The sequence below is a fragment of the Lissotriton helveticus genome, chromosome 6, assembly GCF_964261635.1.
Source record: "Lissotriton helveticus chromosome 6, aLisHel1.1, whole genome shotgun sequence".
NCBI classification, from domain to species: domain Eukaryota; kingdom Metazoa; phylum Chordata; class Amphibia; order Caudata; family Salamandridae; genus Lissotriton; species Lissotriton helveticus.
Window position 1 is genome coordinate 1618062432 of NC_136067.1, and position 22229 is coordinate 1618084660.

General features: G+C 42.0%; 1 protein-coding gene across 1 annotated transcript in view; it reads right to left on the bottom strand.

The window, feature by feature from the left end:
* The window catches only part of SLC1A4 (solute carrier family 1 member 4), a 202586-nt gene extending 183347 nt beyond the window's left edge, over positions 1-19239 (bottom strand). The window contains exon 1 of the mRNA XM_078649416.1: positions 18573-19239. Within this exon, the coding sequence (XP_078505542.1) occupies positions 18573-19096 (524 nt within the window). The 5' untranslated portion in view covers positions 19097-19239. The remainder of the gene's footprint in view (positions 1-18572) is intronic.
* Between the last annotated feature and the right edge of the window lie 2990 nt (positions 19240-22229).

Here is a 22229-nt window from a genome sequence, read left to right on the forward strand (position 1 = left end):
AGAACGCAAAAATTCTTCATACATCTAGCCCTTAGTGAGCTTGGCAAGGCAGTCAGGGTTAGGCGATAGGCAGCCTCTTGTTTTCAACAGGACAACATATCCAAGAGCAGCAGAAAAGTAGTCTCCCCTTCAAAACATGTGCAGGGCCTCACGCCTGAGGAATGAGGGGGCTTATTTTAAATCCTGCTGACTTCTGTGGTTGAACTGAGGGTATGATTACATTTTTCCCACAGCAGGTCACCCAGCTCTGGGTGAACTTTTTTCTCACATAAAGTGGTAAGCATCACCACCTCTGACCGGGTGTCAGAACTAATCTGCGCGATGGCTTTTATTAAATTCTTAGAAGTGCCTAAAAGATAGGCATGTGCATAAACCTCACAATGAATGCATGATGAATAAAAGTAGATCGCAATCCTAATAATATAAATACAACTCATTATAAAATTGATCATTTAATAAAACAAACAAGTACAAAAGATAATAACTGCACCAAAAATGTCATATACTTCACATTTTGGTGCGTGTTTCATTTTTGAGATATATTTCATTTTAGGTTTTTACTCTTAATATACGTAACATGAAAGACGCATCAAAAACTCTATATATGTGTTGGAAAAAGGAACTTGATCAAGACATTAAAGGCCCCGTTCTGAGTGCGATATTATTATGGAACACAAAAAGTGCCTGGTTAAATAAAGTTTGAGCCCAGTTCGGGTTGTTTTTTGTACCAATTATTACTTTTGAGGTTTTTTAAAAGGAGAATAATGTTCAAAAGTAGTCTTTGCAAACATATGTGTGCAGCCTACCCCTACGGCACTGTTCTGCCTGTGCAAGTCGCTATAGTCAGGACCAGAAGGAAAGAGTTCGCGCGAAACTAGGCAAGTGCGCACAATTGGATTTAATCGCCTGGAAGGGGCTAAGTGAAACCCGGGCACGCAACTCTTTTAGGTCTGGTTTTCAACTCTATACCCAACTTGAATACCCACTAAAATGTGCATTTTACCAATGAGGGTGACAAATACGGTGACTGCACATTTTCACTATATGTCTTTCTGCCCGATACTAAGGTTTTCAATGACAGTTCTGAATTATCAGCAAAACAGTGGTAAAACCTAGGGGCATATTATCAAGGAGGGCGATAAGAGATTATCGCCACTTTAGCGGCAGTTTTCGGCCGCTAACCGGCGATAATTCTATTGCCCTATTAGCAAGCTGTCGCTAACAGCAGTTAGCGACAGCTTGTAGGCGATAGCGAGCGGTTTGGGGCCATCTTTGCATGTCAGCGATATTTATCGCTAATGACATGCAAAGTAGGCGTACCCAACCTGTTAGCGACTGAAAGCAGTCGCTAACATCGCTATTGCCTATTATCAACGCAGGCGTAGCGATGGAAATATTTGCGCTAAGCGCGAATATCTCCAAAACTTAACGCCTGCTCAGACCAGTTCTTAGCCATTATATCCAATGGGAGGTGGATATTATGGCTAAGACCCTATTGGCGTTAATGCGTGAATATCGCTGTATTCTCAGTGATATTCACGCATTTCGCCGCTATCGCCGGATATTTGATCGCTTTAGAGATAAACGTTGCTTATAGCACGTTATCTCTGCAATAATAGCCGGCGATGCTTGGCGATAAAAAAAAACTCGCTAAGCCCATTTAGCTATAAATATCGATAGTTGTTGGTAATATGCCCCCTAATTCGCTTATGGTCAACCCCTGCAACTCATAAAATGGTAACTAAAACCATTTAGGGACAAGTCCATCCCTTTCAGAAAAAATTATATATTAACATCTGTATAGGGTACTGTTTGCGTATGTCCTAACATATGCACAAGACATACATGTACCAAAAAAGTCGCAAACATGAGTATTGTGGGGAAGGAACCCCAATTTACATTGCATTTCCTTTACATCTCCCTCTGACACTCCCGTGGAACATCTACTTGTAGAAAGAAACCCACTCTGAGATTACATGTGTGCTATTTATGCATGTTTTTTTGTACATTGCTCCCTTGTATAACACACTTACTTTTAGCAAATTACACACAGCAAACACATGCGATAGACCTCGAAAACTCAATATGTTGCCAGCCCTGCAGGTCGAGTGACTGGAATCATCCACTCGACCCTTGTACAACAGACAGAAACATTAAGCAGCGGTGCAATGTATTTTTCACTCATCTGTGTAGTACTCATGCACTAATCCACCGATAAGTGAATGATGAAGAAAGATAAAGGGCCAGATTCTCAGTATCTGGCCCTTTGCGAGCGCAATTTTTGCATTTGGGTTCATCATTCCAAATGCAATATTCGCTATTACAGAATTTGCATTTTAGCGAGGAATAGCATTTAAGGAATCTCTATTTGAGATTCCTTAAATGCAATTCATGAAACTTTTAAAATATGCGAATTCGCAATTTCCAGACGCTATTTACCGCGAAGTCTGACTTCGTGGTAAATAGCGAAAACTTAGAAAGTAGTATGTTACACACACACATGTCCTTTGGACATGTGTGTGCGCAATATCAGGCTACATTTCCATTTCAGGGGTGCTACAGTGTGTCCTTTGGACACCCCTGGCACCCTTGAAATCGCATTCTTATTTGCGATTAGAAAATTGCTAATCGCAAATAAGGATTGACTCCCCATTTATTCCTATGGGCCTTTAGGCCCATAGAAATGAATGGGGAGTTATTCCTTATTTGCGATTAGCAATTTGCTAATCGCAAATAAGGAGGCTGTAGGAATCGCAATTTATTTTGCAATTTCTACATGAATCCCGATTTGAGAGTCCTTAATAGCGATTCCTTAATAATGGCTATTAAGGACTCGCAAATCGGGACCATGATGAATCTACCTGAAAGTGAACTCTACAGCACAAAACTACTGGTAATTCGTATTCCCCAAAAAGTGTAGATGGACTAGTCCAGTGGGAAACCATGCATGCGCACACCTGAAAAGGGAATCCAAGTATCCCAAAACAAAACGTAAATAGGGTTTAAGAGCAGACACTGAATTGAAGCTATTTCCTTTTCTGAGCAGTCCCTGAAAAATATTAGACAATTATACCCTATCCTTGATCGATGAGGAAAACGACTTCGGGCCAGATGTACGACCCTTTTTAGCGGTCGCCAATGGGAAATTGTCCCGTTTGTGACTGCTAAAAATGGTTGTGGTATGTCCAAACCCTATTTTGCGAGTCGGTAACCTATTTCCAATTCGCAAAATAGGATTTGCAAGTCACTATTAGGAAGGGGTGTGCCAATAGCATCGCTTCCTAATAGTGAGTCACACTGATATATACAATTGTTTTGCAACCGCAAATTCGGTCACAAAACAATCGCAGTTACCACTTACTTCAAGTTGGTGGTACACCAGTCGCAAACGGGAAGGGGTCCTAAGGGGACCCCTTCCCCTTTGTGAATGTACGCGAAAATATTTTTTACGAGCAGGTCGTGGTCCGTCCACTGCCTGCCCTTAAAAAACGAAAAGAAAACTTTTCATTTTTTCTTTTAAATATATCCCGTTTTCCTTTAAGGAAACAGGCTGCATTTGAAAAAAAAAGTTGCTATTTTTAAAATGCAAACACAGACATGGTGGTCTACTGTCCCCAGCAGGTCACCAACCCTGTGATATGTGAGATTCCTAAGGGGTCACGAATTGCGATCTACCTCATTAATATTAATGAGGTAGGTATTTTGCAACCCCATCAGGAATTGCAAAGTGTCTGAGACACTGCTATACATTCCATTTTGTGAGTCGCAAATTGCGAGTCGCAGAATGCCTGTTTGTGACTTGCAAAATGGAATGGTCGTACATCAGGCCTAGATTCTACGATGCAATGTACGGAAAGGTCTCTCTTGCAATTCCTCATTTTTTCACAGGCATCCTATGAACTGACTGCTCCAGTAATGAACTCTTATTTACCGGTAATCTTCATTAACCCGATTAGGAGTCCTCCTTGTCCCAGTCCTAACAAATGAGGCGTTGCGCCTCCCTTGACATTTCATGTACACGCTAATTCAATAAAACCATGTTTTTACAGTAGCTAACTAGTAGTGTGTGTCTTCTCTTTTTATAACATGAAGGCAATAAATCACTCCCCACTCCGCCTCCTGTCGTATTAGTGAGCACTTACCTGGGGGAGGCTATGGCTTCCCGCCAGTCCTCGTCTTCTAGGTACCCAAGGTCCCAGGACCGCTCCTCCCTTACTTTTAGCAATAAGTCTGCTTGATGTACCAGGGTTTGGTAAAGAACTGAGTTTATGGGATTTAATATCTGTGAGTACGATTTTCGCATCTAGGGGGTGAATATGCCGGTTTTCCAACAGGAGGTGGCAGGTACGGTGTGAGAGGATGCCGAATCTGGAGGAAATGGAAAATCTTGCATTTGATACTCCACTTGCAGCTCCGTGAAGGAGTTAATAGTTCCATTTGTGAGTACGTCTCCTAGCATAGTTATGCCTGTGGTGTTCCATTTGGCAAAGTCGCAGAGCTTGGACACTTGGGAAAGTCTGGTCCCCTTCCGTAGCGGGGTCTCCAATGTAAGTCTGTTAGCCCATCTTGCAGCTTTTGTGCTGCTCTCCAAACAGTCAGCACCACTCAAGTAGAAGCGGGTAAAGAGCCCGGCAGATCGCTGCCGTATAACAAGTGTGGTAGACAGTCTTCACCCATTACCCACACCTCCACTGCATAAACTAGGTGTTCGAACCCCTCAAACCGCCAGTCGTTGAGCACTAGAAGGTGTGCAGCTCTGTAATATGCCGTAAGGTGTGGGTCTCAACCAAAGCCACTCTGGGTCTTCTGCCTTGGAAGTTGACGAAGATCAGCCAAGTGTTGCAGCGTATGCTGGTCAGATAACGGGTCCCGCTACAATAGATTGCTCGGCTGATGGATCTTCTCTCTTCCTCCATCCAGGCCATCTTTACTGTCCCCCCACACTATCAAGCCTTACTGCGCCTGAATGCCGCCCATTCGTGCAAGGGCCTCGCATACTCTCAAATGGTCACCCTTTCAGATAAAGCGCAGGAAGAAATCTGATGGAGGCTTTCCCATATGGACGCGTAGAATGGGAGAGCGATTTTTGTATTCATCCCAGACCTCGTGATATAATCTGAAGCCAGCTGGTTAGGATAGGAAGCTCGATGTGCAGATTTCTTCACCGGAGGTTTGTGGTCTTCAAATAAACAGAAGTTACATATAAACTGTCTGGAACTTTTAGACAGTTCCTTTAGGGTCCGCTGTAGGACCAAGGACTCGATTCAGTTGTGTGTGCTTCAGAAAATGGATAAAGTCTCGGAAGTCCGTTATATCAATCATTTAGGAGGCACTGGGTCTAAGACTCTTTCCAACCTTGCGACCAGGTTTTGGCAGTATTACCTGGACCAGTAGATATTGGTCATGGCAGAATACCTATCTGGACAGGTGAAACAAGTGCCAGATTACCAATTGCTACATTTCCGGGACTCCAGGCTGTGGAAGCTACACCTGGAGATCCTCTCAGATCTTTAGGATTGGTGGGGCCCATTCTCAGTGGACATGTCCAGGTTGAACCACCAGCTACCCAGGTTTTTCAGCTTGAGACCTGACCCGTTGACTGCAGCCGCAGACGCGTTTCTCCAAGTCTGGAGTCAGGAATCCAGATATGCATTTCCCCCTTTGCGATGATCATGCGGGTATCTGTCCAAGCCAGAAGCCAACAAGCCATTCTGGTAATAGTCACTCCAATATAGAAGTCTCAAGTTTGGTTTCCGGTTCCACTGGAACTCTCTTGGGATTCTCCAATCCAGCTCCCGCTGTTTCCATCGCTTCTCCTCAATCCAGATCAGGTTCCTCACCAGATGGTTCTGAACGGTTCACTCTCACTAATTGTGTGAAAGATTACAGGGGACCATGGTCGGTCCCTGGCCTTTTTGTGCCAAGCTGACACTTTCTTGTCAAAAGCATGGGCCGGCAGTACAAGTGTTATAGATCCACCTGGATCCGGTGGACCTGTTGGTGTTTGGGACAGAGTTTCAATCCCATGGCTGCTGATGTAGTTCATGTCCTTAATTTCCTAGCTAGCATGGCGATGGTCGAACTGGCCTATCGCACTACTAACACCTTTCGCTCAGCTTTTTCGGCTGGGCATATGATGGTGGAGGGCTCCCCTATGGGGGAACACCTGTCCGTGTGCTGCCTCCTTTGGTGGATCAGGCTATGACTTCCCCCAGAACCTCGTTACTCTGCACTTTGGGACGTCAACCAAGTATTGAAATTGTTTTTGCCCTGGCAGCCTAACTGTTTCTTGTCCAGAAAGGAATTGTCAGCTAAGCTGGCTTTGCTACTCTGCCTGGTTTCTTGTTGAAGGGACTTGGATGTGTGTGCCTTGGATATTTCGTTGGAAACTGGAGAACGTCCCACAAGTTTACCTCAAAATGGGTAGGAAATGGAGTAGTAATCTGTAATGCGTTTTGCAATACCTAGCAATACCAGTAATATACTTCTATTGGTTGTCAGGACATAGAATACAGAGGATACGCTCAAACTTGTATTTATTATACCACCAGCAACTATAAATGTAATTGCATTCAAGCACACAAAGCGTCAAATGTAAAAAACAAATCAGAGAATAATGTTTTAGAAAAATATATATATATTTATCAAATTATTCAAAAGGGTACATTATCAACACAATTATAACAAATCATTAAAAGACATACATATTGCATGTTATTACATTTATTAAAAAAAGTTTAAAAAAACAACACATAAGCATCAGGTTAAAAAGTTGAAAGGAACAGGGGTCGACGCAGCGTTTCGGTTACAGTGAGATAGACAACCTTCTTCAGGACCAAGTTCTAGAAGGAAACATATAATTACTAATCTTGCCAAACCCGAATTTTTACAGAATCATTTTCTAAAACAACATATTTTCTTAAGCTATGGCATTTGACAAAAGGTGCTGTTGTCATACTTAAAAATTGGTGAAAGAGGTGGTTTTAGTAAGGTATTGCTAAAGTGCATAGCGCATTTGTACTGTTGCCATTTCGTGGGTCACTATGTTAATTGTCATAGTGATATAAGAAAACACTTATGTGGGTAGGTGATACTCGTATTGCCCACTCTAAGATTACTTTGCATAAGTGGTATTAATGGGAATTCCATAAGTACTTCTATAGGACACTTACTGGTGGGTTGCAGGTTGTATTTATGCAAAGCGATAGATTTTTCGATTGTTATACCCACATCTGAAATTACCTTAATGGTTTAAGTAGCCTCCAAATAAATCCAGGAGGGCACTTTGACGGTTGTGTGATCCGCTATGGAACTGGAAATGGTTCCTACTGTAGTTCTATATTTCCTCAAGATATCTGTAAATGGCAGTGAGGTTGTATTTTAAATTTGAACTATATGCATACGGGAACTTAAAGTAGTAAAAGGGTTATAATTTATAAATAAAACTACCTTAAGATTGCATGGGGATAAATCTTGTTCTGGTAGTAGGAGCCACCGATAAATATTTCCTGTATTGCTGAAAATGAAAGCTCCTATTAGTTTATTGCAAATAAGGAGTGATAACCAATGGTCCACTGGTCTACCCGCGGTAATACAATTACAATAAAAGATACTGTACTCAAACCAACGAGCTTCATGAATTGCAGAACGACCAGCGTTATCTATCTAATAAGTTGTCCCTGCGATTTAATTTATATTGGAGAAACCTCAAGAGAAGTTCGTACCAGGCTAAATGAGCATAGATCTGCCTTGCGTACGAATAAGACAGGTGCCCCCCTAACAGAACACTGGAAATCAGCGAAACATGATATAAAAGATCTGCGCTGGTGTTGCCAGGAACATGTTATCCTTGGCACTAGAGGTGGTAACCTTACACAAAAGAGGAAAAGACGAGAGCAATTCTTTATGTCTAGGTGCAATAGTGTCCGTGCCGGTCTTAACAGTAGAGAAGACTGGGAGAAAATAATATAACAATTCAACAAACCAGCAATATCAATAGATCTCTTTAGATTTTTTTGATCTTTCAATTTAGAATGATCGCTGTACCTATTTAGATCTGCCTTTTTGGCATGCGGTTAATAGATGAATACTCTTCTCCCAATGAGGCTTAACCTTGCACATTTATTTTCAAATATGCCCTTTCAAGATGTAGTAAACAAGTCATTAAGGTAATCCCAATTTTTGGTATATTACATTTCACTATTATTATCGTTCCCTATTCCATTGCTCTCCCTACTGGCTCATATTTTTTTGACACATATCTGTGTCTTAGTTATTAAAACCTTTAATGCAGTTTATTCCCTGTCAGAACGTTCTATAAACGACTAGGTTTGCCCTTTAATCAATCATCCAACAACACAATAAACTATACCCTCCTAGGCGGGTATGTTTGTAACGCAGAACTTTGTTTCCATTTGAGTAACCCGAGGCTACAATATCTGAGCACCTTTGCTCTACATTGCCTAAATAATAAATATCCGACATATCCAAATTACGTGATAGTATGCCAACTAATGGATACGCAAATTGTACTGAGCCAAATCCTCGCTACTCAAATTATAGCGTGACAATATTCTATTTCTTCGTTGCATAAATGGCATTATTAATTTATTTATGTTAAGTACATTCTTATACACTTAGCCAATATCCATATGTAATCGAGGACAGAGTATGATTTTATAGCACCTTCACAGATAGCGTCTAAAAAAGTAAACAAACGACGCTATTATATTACGTGATATCACGTGACAGCACGTCGACCAATCGGGACGGTTAGCTCTTACCGCCCAATAAGCTCGCTCTTAGCATAAATAGGGATTCCCTTTGCCTGCAAAGATACTTTCGCTTACACGGAAAAGAAAAGACTAACGGCGACGGTAGTGGGAGCAGGGAGGCCGAACTAAAAGCCCAAGGTAAGACGATCTAGCCCGAACTCCTGCAACCGGTTTCTTTTATGCTAAACTCTCTTTAATATACGCTGGGGACAGTTAGACCATAATTGTGAAGCCGCGCTAGTCTAACGCTGAAATATTTTTAACAAGTAGTATGTTTCAGCAAAGCCGAGGGGTGGATTGTATACCCAGTATTTCGTTCCATTATCGTTGGAACTATACAAATCTTTTATGTTAGCATATAACATTTCAGCAATTTATAATACAAGTTGGATAATGTTGTAATGGCATTTAACATCATAGGGGACTTGCTCCGGTTACCTTATATACACAGTGGCAAGATCTATAAATAGTGTAAGACTACACTCACCAGACAGGTGCATGTAGTAAATGATCTATGTACAAAATAGATAATAAAACTATAACTCTTGAAATATAGTGAAATCAGACTATTAACAACGCATCACTAATACAACTAGACACTTGAAGTCTGACTATTGAATTTTAATGGATAAGGCTGTTTTTCATATATTAATCTAGATTGGAACCCTAAAAAAGATATTTTATCTTATCCTTTACCCAAAGAACCAGTGGCAGGACAATGCCCACCACGAATTGAATGCTAAATAGCTGCTATACCAGCATAGCGAAAAACAAGTGTATCATACACAACCGCCAGTAATTTAAACCTGGGTAAGTACAAATGTGTGCTCAATGTACTTAGGTAGACCAGTGGACCATTGGTTATCACTCCTTATTTGCAATAAACTAATAGGAGCTTTCATTTTCAGCAATACAGGAAATATTTATCGGTGGCTCCTACTACCAGAACAAGATTTATCCCCATGCAATCTTAAGGTAGTTTTGTTTTATTTATAAATTATAACCCTTTTACTACTTTAAGTTCCCGTATGCATATAGTTCAAATTTAAAATACAACCTCACTGCCATTTACAGATATCTTGAGGAAATATAGAACTACAGTAGGAACCATTTCCAGTTCCATAGCGGATCACACAACCGTCAAAGTGCCCTCCTGGATTTATTTGGAGGCTACTTAAACCATTAAGGTAATTTCAGATGTGGGTATAACAATCGAAAAATCTATCGCTTTGCATAAATACAACCTGCAACCCACCAGTAAGTGTCCTATAGAAGTACTTATGGAATTCCCATTAATACCACTTATGCAAAGTAATCTTAGAGTGGGCAATACGAGTATCACCTACCCACATAAGTGTTTTCTTATATCACTATGACAATTAACATAGTGACCCACGAAATGGCAACAGTACAAATGCGCTATGCACTTTAGCAATACCTTACTAAAACCACCTCTTTCACCAATTTTTAAGTATGACAACAGCACCTTTTGTCAAATGCCATAGCTTAAGAAAATATGTTGTTTTAGAAAATGATTCTGTAAAAATTCGGGTTTGGCAAGATTAGTAATTATATGTTTCCTTCTAGAACTTGGTCCTGAAGAAGGTTGTCTATCTCACTGTAACCGAAACGCTGCGTCGACCCCTGTTCCTTTGAACTTTTTAACCTGATGCTTATGTGTTGTTTTTTTAAACTTTTTTTAATAAATGTAATAACATGCAATATGTATGTCTTTTAATGATTTGTTATAATTGTGTTGATAATGTACCCTTTTGAATAATTTGATAAATATATATATATTTTTCTAAAACATTATTCTCTGATTTGTTTTTTACATTTGACGCTTTGTGTGCTTGAATGCAATTACATTTATAGTTGCTGGTGGTATAATAAATACAAGTTTGAGCGTATACTCTGTATTCTATGTCCTGACAACCAATAGAAGTATATGACTGGTATTGCTAGGTATTGCAAAACGCATTACAGATTACTACTCCATTTCCTACCCATTTTAGGTAAACTTGTGGGACGTTCTCCAGTTTCCAATGCTTTCTCCCCTGTCCCAAAGTTGACAGTTAAGGGGGCCTCCTTTATTTTATTGATTTCTACCCAGCTATTCAGCTGAGGAGGTACTTACTCACTATACATACATCTGCATATACACTCTAGCACTACCCGCACCTTTAACATAAACACTCATGGAAGGCATTAAAGTACTTAGTTATACAGAGGATCATTTTAACAAAATTCTTAATGGTCCTCCTATAAAAAATATCTCTACCATTAGGCTAGATAAATCAGACGAAGAGCAGTGGCGTGCCCTTTGGAATTTAAAAAAGAAGGTGGTTAGGGCCGAACTGCACGCAGAATTTCTAGTTGAGTACTGCAAGAAAGGAGTGATTCCTAAAGGCCTACAGGTAGTTAACGAACCTGGGATCTTTATTAACAACAGAAAGTTCATAGAGAACTGGACATTAATAGCGAATCGCTGTAGTCGCGATTGGATCATTCTCATTATAGAGACAGCCCAGGAAGTGTTAGTAATAGAACGTAAAGAGATAGAAGAAATGGAAAGTAAACTAAATACCACCGCATTACAAGAAGCTAAACAAAAACTAGAAGAAATTGAGAAAGATGTGTCCAGCTATAATGACTACCTATCTAACAAAAAGAGTAATAAACTCCGGAAAGACATCGCTAACTACAACCCTGAACATGTCTATCCGTATTTACAGAAAGACTTTTATGATAGAAGTAGGGAAAACCAACCACAACGGAGACCATGGCAGAATCAATCGCACAATTCCCAAAAGAGAGTAAGGTTTTTCGATACCTCGTATACAAGCTCGGACTCTGAAAATGAACAACAGAACGAGAATAGTAACACCAAAGAGAGGGAAGCGCCGAACACAGCTACCTCTAGTAGCCTTCCTTTTTTGGATCAGCGCCTACAGAACTTCGGCCAACCGAAAGGGAGAGGCCGAGGTCGTGGGAACTACAGTGCGAAACCCCAATTCCAACGACGTCCCAATACGCGGAGTCAGAAGCATTGGGATTAACAACTTCTAATAAGGCACCAATAATAAATCTTTCTAAACACACGTTAACCACCTACCAAATTACTCTATTAGAAAAAGGACTAGGATTTGCATCTTCTGCAAATATAGATAGGTACTCACTAGAGAGAGACCTCCAGAGTTTCTTCAGGAAAGTCAGGTTGGCAATATACTTTGAAGATAAAGAGAAGCATCCCAGCAATAATAAATCAAGTCTTAGAAACAAATCAGTATGGACCCCTAATATCACCATGATTCCGAAAGATATTGAAGCGTTCGAGCGTAGCATAGACAAGAGTGTTGATGATTTACTGAAAAAGAAACATTGGATTAATCATAACCTCAGTAAGGATGAGAACCTAGCACTACATGAATTACAGAATAATATTGAACTGACCATCAAGTCGGCAGATAAAGGGGGTGGAATTGTCGTAATGGACACTACTGATTATAACATCAAAATGCTGACCTTGTTAGCCAACAGAGAGCACTATAAATTAGCGCATATGGATGAATGGACATCCCTAAAGCTATCCATCTCGGCCTTATTAAAGCATGCAAGGGATGACAATGTTATTTGTGATGAAGAATATTCATTCCTCCTGAACCAAGATCCTATCATCCCAGCTCTCTATGGACTCCCGAAAGTCCACAAGGACATCCAGAACCCCCCCATGAGACCAATCGTCTCCAGCATCGGGTCCTTGACTGAGCCACTCAGCAAGTACGCCGATGTTTTTCTTCAGCCATTAGTTACATCCCAAAAAGCGTATACAAAGGACACCACTGATATTATTCAAAAAATAGAAGGCATTGCCTTTGATCCCCATTCTCAATTTCTAGTCACACTAGATATTGAATCGTTATATACGAACATCCCCCAAAATGCCACAATAGAAGTTATCACTACTATGCTCAACCAAGAAGATAGGGACCTCAATACCCACGAACAATTCATTATTGACTGTATCTCCATTGTGTTAAAAAATAACCTTTTTTTATTCAATAAACAACTATACAGACAGACCAAGGGGACGAGCATGGGGGCCACATGTGCCCCTAGTTTGGCATGTCTGTATGTCTCTAATTTCGAAGATCATCACATTTTTAATTTGGTATCCCCATTTTACGAAAATGTCTCAATGTGGTCCCGTTATATAGATGATGTTTTCTTTATCTGGACGGGGCCCATTGAGACACTTAGAGAATTCATCACATGGCTTAACCTAGGAGATAACAATTTGAGGTTTACTTCCCATATAGATAATGACAGGTGCGAATTTCTCGACCTGATCATTAAGAACACAAATGGATTATTGAGCGTAGAACTATTTACCAAACCAACCGACAAAAATACAATGCTCCATCATAAAAGTAATCACCCACCCAGTCAGGTCAACAATATACCGTTTGGACAATTCTTGAGACTTAAGAGAAATTGTACAACATCTCAAGATTTCGAAAAACATGCCAATACCCTTAAAACAAAATTTTTAGAACGAGGTTACCCTAAACGCCTAATCAGACACTCATATAAACGCGCCAAATATTATAATAGGGAGATTTTTTTCCAACCAAAAGAAAAGAATGAGCAAACCAACCAACCTATCATCTTTGTAACAAATTACAACCCCATTAGTAATAAACTTAAGAACATAATTAATAGGAATTGGCACCTTGTGACAGATAAACACAATAATAAATTACCTAAACCTATGTTTTCCTACAGAAGGAACAGAACCATCAAAAACAGCCTGGTTCACACCTATAGGGAACCCAACACAACCAAGCAACTATGTATTGATAGTGCCCCGATGCCAACGGGTACCTTCCCCTGTTCGGGTTGTATCAATTGCAAAAACATAATCCGCGGTAATACAATTACAATAAAAGATACTGTACTCAAACCAACGAGCTTCATGAATTGCAGACCGACCAGCGTTATCTATCTAATAAGTTGTCCCTGCGATTTAATTTATATTGGAGAAACCTCAAGAGAAGTTCGTACCAGGCTAAATGAGCATAGATCTGCCTTGCGTACGAATAAGACAGGTGCCCCCCTAACAGAACACTGGAAATCAGCGAAACATGATATAAAAGATCTGCGCTGGTGTTGCCTGGAACATGTTATCCTTGGCACTAGAGGTGGTAACCTTACACAAAAGAGGAAAAGACGAGAGCAATTCTTTATGTCTAGGTGCAATAGTGTCCGTGCCGGTCTTAACAGTAGAGAAGACTGGGAGAAAATAATATAACAATTCAACAAACCAGCAATATCAATAGATCTCTTTAGATTTTTTTGATCTTTCAATTTAGAATGATCGCTGTACCTATTTAGATCTGCCTTTTTGGCATGCGGTTAATAGATGAATACTCTTCTCCCAATGAGGCTTAACCTTGCACATTTATTTTCAAATATGCCCTTTCAAGATGTAGTAAACAAGTCATTAAGGTAATCCCAATTTTTGGTATATTACATTTCACTATTATTATCGTTCCCTATTCCATTGCTCTCCCTACTGGCTCATATTTTTTTGACACATATCTGTGTCTTAGTTATTAAAACCTTTAATGCAGTTTATTCCCTGTCAGAACGTTCTATAAACGACTAGGTTTGCCCTTTAATCAATCATCCAACAACACAATAAACTATACCCTCCTAGGCGGGTATGTTTGTAACGCAGAACTTTGTTTCCATTTGAGTAACCCGAGGCTACAATATCTGAGCACCTTTGCTCTACATTGCCTAAATAATAAATATCCGACATATCCAAATTACGTGATAGTATGCCAACTAATGGATACGCAAATTGTACTGAGCCAAATCCTCGCTACTCAAATTATAGCGTGACAATATTCTATTTCTTCGTTGCATAAATGGCATTATTAATTTATTTATGTTAAGTACATTCTTATACACTTAGCCAATATCCATATGTAATCGAGGACAGAGTATGATTTTATAGCACCTTCACAGATAGCGTCTAAAAAAGTAAACAAACGACGCTATTATATTACGTGATATCACGTGACAGCACGTCGACCAATCGGGACGGTTAGCTCTTACCGCCCAATAAGCTCGCTCTTAGCATAAATAGGGATTCCCTTTGCCTGCAAAGATACTTTCGCTTACACGGAAAAGAAAAGACTAACGGCGACGGTAGTGGGAGCAGGGAGGCCGAACTAAAAGCCCAAGGTAAGACGATCTAGCCCGAACTCCTGCAACCGGTTTCTTTTATGCTAAACTCTCTTTAATATACGCTGGGGACAGTTAGACCATAATTGTGAAGCCGCGCTAGTCTAACGCTGAAATATTTTTAACAAGTAGTATGTTTCAGCAAAGCCGAGGGGTGGATTGTATACCCAGTATTTCGTTCCATTATCGTTGGAACTATACAAATCTTTTATGTTAGCATATAACATTTCAGCAATTTATAATACAAGTTGGATAATGTTGTAATGGCATTTAACATCATAGGGGACTTGCTCCGGTTACCTTATATACACAGTGGCAAGATCTATAAATAGTGTAAGACTACACTCACCAGACAGGTGCATGTAGTAAATGATCTATGTACAAAATAGATAATAAAACTATAACTCTTGAAATATAGTGAAATCAGACTATTAACAACGCATCACTAATACAACTAGACACTTGAAGTCTGACTATTGAATTTTAATGGATAAGGCTGTTTTTCATATATTAATCTAGATTGGAACCCTAAAAAAGATATTTTATCTTATCCTTTACCCAAAGAACCAGTGGCAGGACAATGCCCACCACGAATTGAATGCTAAATAGCTGCTATACCAGCATAGCGAAAAACAAGTGTATCATACACAACCGCCAGTAATTTAAACCTGGGTAAGTACAAATGTGTGCTCAATGTACTTAGGTAGACCAGTGGACCATTGGTTATCACTCCTTATTTGCAATAAACTAATAGGAGCTTTCATTTTCAGCAATACAGGAAATATTTATCGGTGGCTCCTACTACCAGAACAAGATTTATCCCCATGCAATCTTAAGGTAGTTTTGTTTTATTTATAAATTATAACCCTTTTACTACTTTAAGTTCCCGTATGCATATAGTTCAAATTTAAAATACAACCTCACTGCCATTTACAGATATCTTGAGGAAATATAGAACTACAGTAGGAACCATTTCCAGTTCCATAGCGGATCACACAACCGTCAAAGTGCCCTCCTGGATTTATTTGGAGGCTACTTAAACCATTAAGGTAATTTCAGATGTGGGTATAACAATCGAAAAATCTATCGCTTTGCATAAATACAACCTGCAACCCACCAGTAAGTGTCCTATAGAAGTACTTATGGAATTCCCATTAATACCACTTATGCAAAGTAATCTTAGAGTGGGCAATACGAGTATCACCTACCCACATAAGTGTTTTCTTATATCACTATGACAATTAACATAGTGACCCACGAAATGGCAACAGTACAAATGCGCTATGCACTTTAGCAATACCTTACTAAAACCACCTCTTTCACCAATTTTTAAGTATGACAACAGCACCTTTTGTCAAATGCCATAGCTTAAGAAAATATGTTGTTTTAGAAAATGATTCTGTAAAAATTCGGGTTTGGCAAGATTAGTAATTATATGTTTCCTTCTAGAACTTGGTCCTGAAGAAGGTTGTCTATCTCACTGTAACCGAAACGCTGCGTCGACCCCTGTTCCTTTGAACTTTTTAACCTGATGCTTATGTGTTGTTTTTTAAAACTTTTTTTAATAAATGTAATAACATGCAATATGTATGTCTTTTAATGATTTGTTATAATTGTGTTGATAATGTACCCTTTTGAATAATTTGATAAATATATATATATTTTTCTAAAACATTATTCTCTGATTTGTTTTTTACATTTGACGCTTTGTGTGCTTGAATGCAATTACATTTATAGTTGCTGGTGGTATAATAAATACAAGTTTGAGCGTATACTCTGTATTCTATGTCCTGACAACCAATAGAAGTATATTACTGGTATTGCTAGGTATTGCAAAACGCACTACAGATTACTACTCCATTTCCTACCCATTTTGAGGTAAACTTGTGGGACGTTCTCCAGTTTCCAATGCTATCTCCCCTGTCCCAAAGTTGACAGTTAAGGGGGCCTCCTTTATTTTATTGATTTCTACCTTGGATATTTCGGCCAGGACCTTCTCATCTTCTGGGGTATTATTCACTGTAAGTTGAAGGACGAAGTGTAATACCAGGGTCATTTCGTATCCGGCATTTCCAGAGTTCCCAAAACTGTGTTTGGTGCCATGCCAAAAGGTATACAAGGACAAATCTGCGGAATTTCGCCCTTCAGGTGAACGTCAACTCTTCATTGCCCTGCGGAAAACGCATAAGGCAGTATCTTCCCCCACTATTGCTCGATGAGTGAGGTAGGTGATGCAGGAGGCCGGTACTGACCTGTCCCTCTTTGGTGAGCATTCTGCATGCAGTTACATGTCCTCAAAGACTTTCAGTTTGGGTGCTGCTTGGAGGAGATCATGAATGCAGCAGACTGGTCTTTGGAGTCTACATTCAAGAGAGTTTATTTCAAGCTGATGTTGGATATGGCTCATCCGGTGGTGAGCAAGCTTTAAACTAGAATAATCCTTGCCTCCGGTCCCGACATAGAATGAAAGATTTCCTAGCAATAGTAATGGAAAGTTTCAATTCTATCAAGGACTCGGAGGCGAGGATTATCCCATCCGGTCAGATATAAACTGAAGACCCTCTGTGTCAAAAGTAAGTATTGAGTTTTATTATGCTCACTTCAGCATATTATGTGAATATTGTATGCTTTCAATGTTCTCTGGACGTAACTGCTGTTTTTCCACAGGTTGCTACAATTAGTCATATTATCCGACTAAAATTGCGCTCTCTTTATTGGGACGGGTAAACAGGACGGGTGAGGACAGAGTACTGGCATGACTCGCGACGAAAGAGGCTGAGGGAACACAGATGATGGACTATATTGTGGGCTGCTGATGCCTGATTGGCTGTTACATGTAACTGTTCCTCCATTGGATGTTACTGTTTTGCTTCATTCCAAGGGATTCATGAGAATGGTAGTTTGTTGTAATAAAGTTCTGAAATGGCTGCTATTGAATAAAGTGGAGAAAGGATAGCTTACTCCTCGCTTTAATAGAATTGAACATTTCCGTTACGATAGCTAGGAAATTTTTCATTGTCTGCTACAGTTTCATAAAAGCGTGAATTGCCCTGTATTTTACTTCAGTGTTTTGAGAATCACTGACACTGTCCACTAAGAGTTGCAGTAAGGCATGCTGTCTAGACGTCCTACATTTAGTTTTTATTTTCGTGCATAGTGTCCTACGTTTTTGATTAGCAGACGCATCCAGTCGATTAACAAGATATTTACAGACAGCCAATTCATTTTGTTTGAAAATGCTCAAACTGCAGAAAAAAGTTAAGCACCATCGGTGGCAGAATTTGAAGTGCTCATTCGAGTCGCTCACAAGTTCAGGTTCAAACAACTTATTTTAGCCCACCACGCAAGATCTATGTCAGACTGCCTCTGTTTGTTTATTTTGATTTATTATCAATACTACTGTGCCATCTTTACACTCTCCTTGCCTTCTTTCTCCTTCTGATCCAGTGTTCACACCCATCCCCACAAGTAAGCAAACTTTTTAATCGCAAATTGTGATTCACAAATCATATTATGTGACAGAATAAATAATCAAACAGGGGTTACCTGATGAGGTCGAGGAAGGAGTCGACGGTTTCCTTCCTGGTGGGCACCGTGTCCTCCAGTCCCAGGGTGTTGGAGTTGAGGGCGGCGGCGCCCGCCCCAGGCCGGATGATGAACGCCAGGGCTACGGCCAGGGCAGAGGCCAGCAGGGTGGTCCCCAGGAAGTAGCCCACCGCGATGGCCCCCAGCCGGCCCAGAGAGCGGGTGTCGAGGCTGGCGGCGCCGGAGACCAGGCTGCACACCACTAGGGGCAGGATGATCATCCGCAGCATGCGCAGCAGCAGCTCGCCGGGGAAGGAGAAGTGCGCCATCTGCGCCCGGGACAGGTGCATGCCGCGCACCGCGGCGCCCAGGCCCATGCCCACGAGCACCCCGGACACCGTCAGGATCACGATGGTGTTCCGTCTGAGGAAGGGGAGGCAGCGCCGCCGCCAGCAGCCCGGTCGCTCATCTCGTACCAGGGCGTGAGCGGAGGAACTGTCGGGCTCGGCGGCGGCGTGACCGTTCATCTCCGGCCTCTTCTCCATGTGCCCGCGGGCGGGCTGACTGAGAGGCTTCCCGAGAGCTGCGCGGCGGAGCGCTCACGGGAGCCGCAGGGGGTGCGGCCTGTAGCCGTTAAGAGAGGTGTAGGGGCGGCGAGGTGGGTCTACTCGGGGTTAGGCCTGGATGGGGCTTTTTGAGGTAACGGTAGTAAGTTGGGCCCTTCAGGGAGCTTCCTCAGGTGTCTGCGGGGGGCACTCTGAGGAGATTTCAGGGGGCAGGTGAATGGAAGGGGGCTGTTGTACGGTGGCTGTCAGAGGATGTGTGACAAGGGGCTCTGAAGCGGGTGAAAGGTCCTGTGTGAAGGGAGCCGAGACTTCAAGGGGACCCGCGGAGGACACTCGGAGTCAATGTTCAGGTGCCTCTCTGAAAGGATTATGGGCTGCAGGGGGCTTCTGTAGGGCTGTGCGGTGTCTTCTTGGGGTTCTGCGAGGGCATGTATTTGGGCCCCAAAGAGGGAATGTGTTCTAAGAGTATGCCTTTCTGAGGTGTAAGGAAATCGCCTCGGTGGGGTTGTGATTGGGCCTCGCCTAACGAGTATTCAAGAGGTCTCTTTGAAATGTGCAGGGGCCTCTCGCTGGTAATGTGCAAAAAGTTATCGGTATCGGTGTCACCTTCGTTGGGATGGCTAAGGAGTTAGTTCTCAATGGCTTGTGAAGGGTCCTCTGTATTGGCAATGCGCATCAGGTACTATAAGTGAATACACTGGGTTTTTAGATGCGGTAGCCCAAGTAAGTGAAGTGGGGCTTCTCGGTGGATATCCAGAGGTTTAATTTGGGGGTGAACAGAAGAATCTACTGAGACTCACAGGGACCTGTCAGTGTTAGGAAAGTACAGCGGCTGGCGTGTGCCTGGATCTGAGTGTGTCAGCTTTTTGGAGGGTCTGAATGAGGAGGGGGCAGGAGATTGTACGTGGGTATGGGATTCTGTTGGTGCTTTAAGGGACCTGCCAATCAGTGCCAGGAAGACACATGGACGTGAAGGGGTCTGACTTAGGGCATGCAATTTTTTGTAAGGGTGTGCTGGTGGCCGCTATATATGTATGCGCTGATGGGGCGTTTCCGTGGTGATCGCAGGGGGGTGCGGGAGGATCGGCTCTTTTTGGTGGCTTGCAGGACCTCTCTTGCAGTTGGCAGCGAATGCTTTATGCAAGCTTGTGCTGGGAGTCTCGCTTCCGCTGTCGGGGATGGAAGGCAGTAGTTGCCTCTGCGCTGTTGGTATTGTAGTCGTCAGTGCACTGGACCGCGTAGCCAGGGAGTGCCAGTAGATGTGCTGTCCAGTGCTGCCTGCTACCAACGCTGAGTGCTCCGGAGAAGAGCGCCAGGCAATACTACGAGCCGGAGCCACGCTGATGCAACCCAGACTCTCCGCCTCCCAGAGGGGCGCAGGAAGGGAAAGCCCTCCTCCTCCTACTACAGAGGGCGTTCACTACTGTCGAGCCACCCCTGGCCCGCCTACTTCGTGGGATTCCTCCAGGCCAAAGGGGCTGATGCCACGCCTGCTGATGCTTCTATGCCAGCCCAGGAAGGCAGCACATCCCTATTGATAAGTCCCAAACCCGCTGCGCCTAGATAGCTTCAAATTCTGCTTCTGCTTTGTGCTGATGTATTGTCACAACTGCTGCGCACCTAGTGAGTGCAGACATGCCCCTAGTTTCTTTATTCATCGTGACACAGCTTTCATGAAGAAAACGTGTATAAATTGGCTATTTTCTGCGTCTGCCCCTTAAAGTACTCTGGCGCACTGTAGATCTATGGTACAAAACGGCACCAATGTACAAACATGGGCAATTTTTTTTGCTGTCGAATAGCTTGAAATCACTAATGGGGGCCACTTTTATTATGGTATCTGTGGCATTTTCTATGTCCAAATCCAACACTGCTTTTACCAATTTTATCAGATTCATAACCAACTTTTGCTCTTCCTCCGAGCAATGACATGACTTTCCCCTTTGCACTGCCCTAACTGCCCGGAAGAGATTAATGTATTAAATGCTGTCAAACAGTCTTCCGCACGTATTTAAGTGAAATCTACACACAAACACAATTTATCAGAAGATGAGCGCTCCGCAGCCCCTTGCGCTTTATCTCCTTCCATTAATGCTGCTGTCCGAATGTTTAATGACAGTGGGTAGTGGTAGTGGGAATTAGAGCAGCACCGATGCCTGCAGCCTTCACTGCTGCTTCAGCTTATGGTGCATTATCCTGTGGTGGCGTCTGACATTTTAAAGAGAAAGTGAGGCAGAAAGCGAGACTGTTGACTGGTACAATTTCTAATGTGGGCATGTGCGAAAATGGTCACAGAAGGAAGTGATCTAAATGTTTCTCATTTTATGTGCTTTCAGACACTTGGCTTTTTCAGGCCGTAATCAAAATTTTAAAATAGTGGATATCTTGAAGTTGCGGGAGTGTTTAACTTCAGTACAGAATCACTGCATTAAGTGCCATATATTAGAATTGATGTATTTCATGGTGCTCTCAGATGTGATGATCAAGGAAAATTAGGCACAGGCAAATTAGGATCACTTAAATGGCGAACTGAGGTGAATCTCAAGTTTCCATGTTTCATGTTTTGCAGTTGAGCCACTAAAAAGGTCTCTTTTTCACTCTCATTATACAGGTGGGGTACTTTATGAATTGCCCTAGGTGAAGCCTGTCTACTCTTTGCCATAGTGAAGCAAAACCAAAGGGGATGATGGACGGAGTGTTGAACATTGCAAGCACTCACCCCCAGTCAACTGATCTGGATTTAATCCATCATCATTCTTTAGCTCACTCCGCCGCCCCAGTTCTGGCATGGCCATATGCAGATCAGTCTGACCCTGTGCCTCATGGGAACAGCCCAGCCCGAACTGCCAAGCCATGTCTTCCCTGGACCGGAAACAAGCATCCTGGGACCGGTTTCTGGCTAATCAGCCATCATCAGCCAGGTTAGCTTGAATCCAGTGGCAAAGCGAGCAAGAGACCCACGTCTGGGCATACCCTGCCAACTTCGGGCGAACAAGCAAAACCAAAGGGGATGATGGACGGAGTGTTGAACATTGCAAGCACTCACCCCCAGTCAACTGGTCTGGGTTTAATCCATCATCATTCTTTAGCTCACTCCGCCACCCCAGTTCTG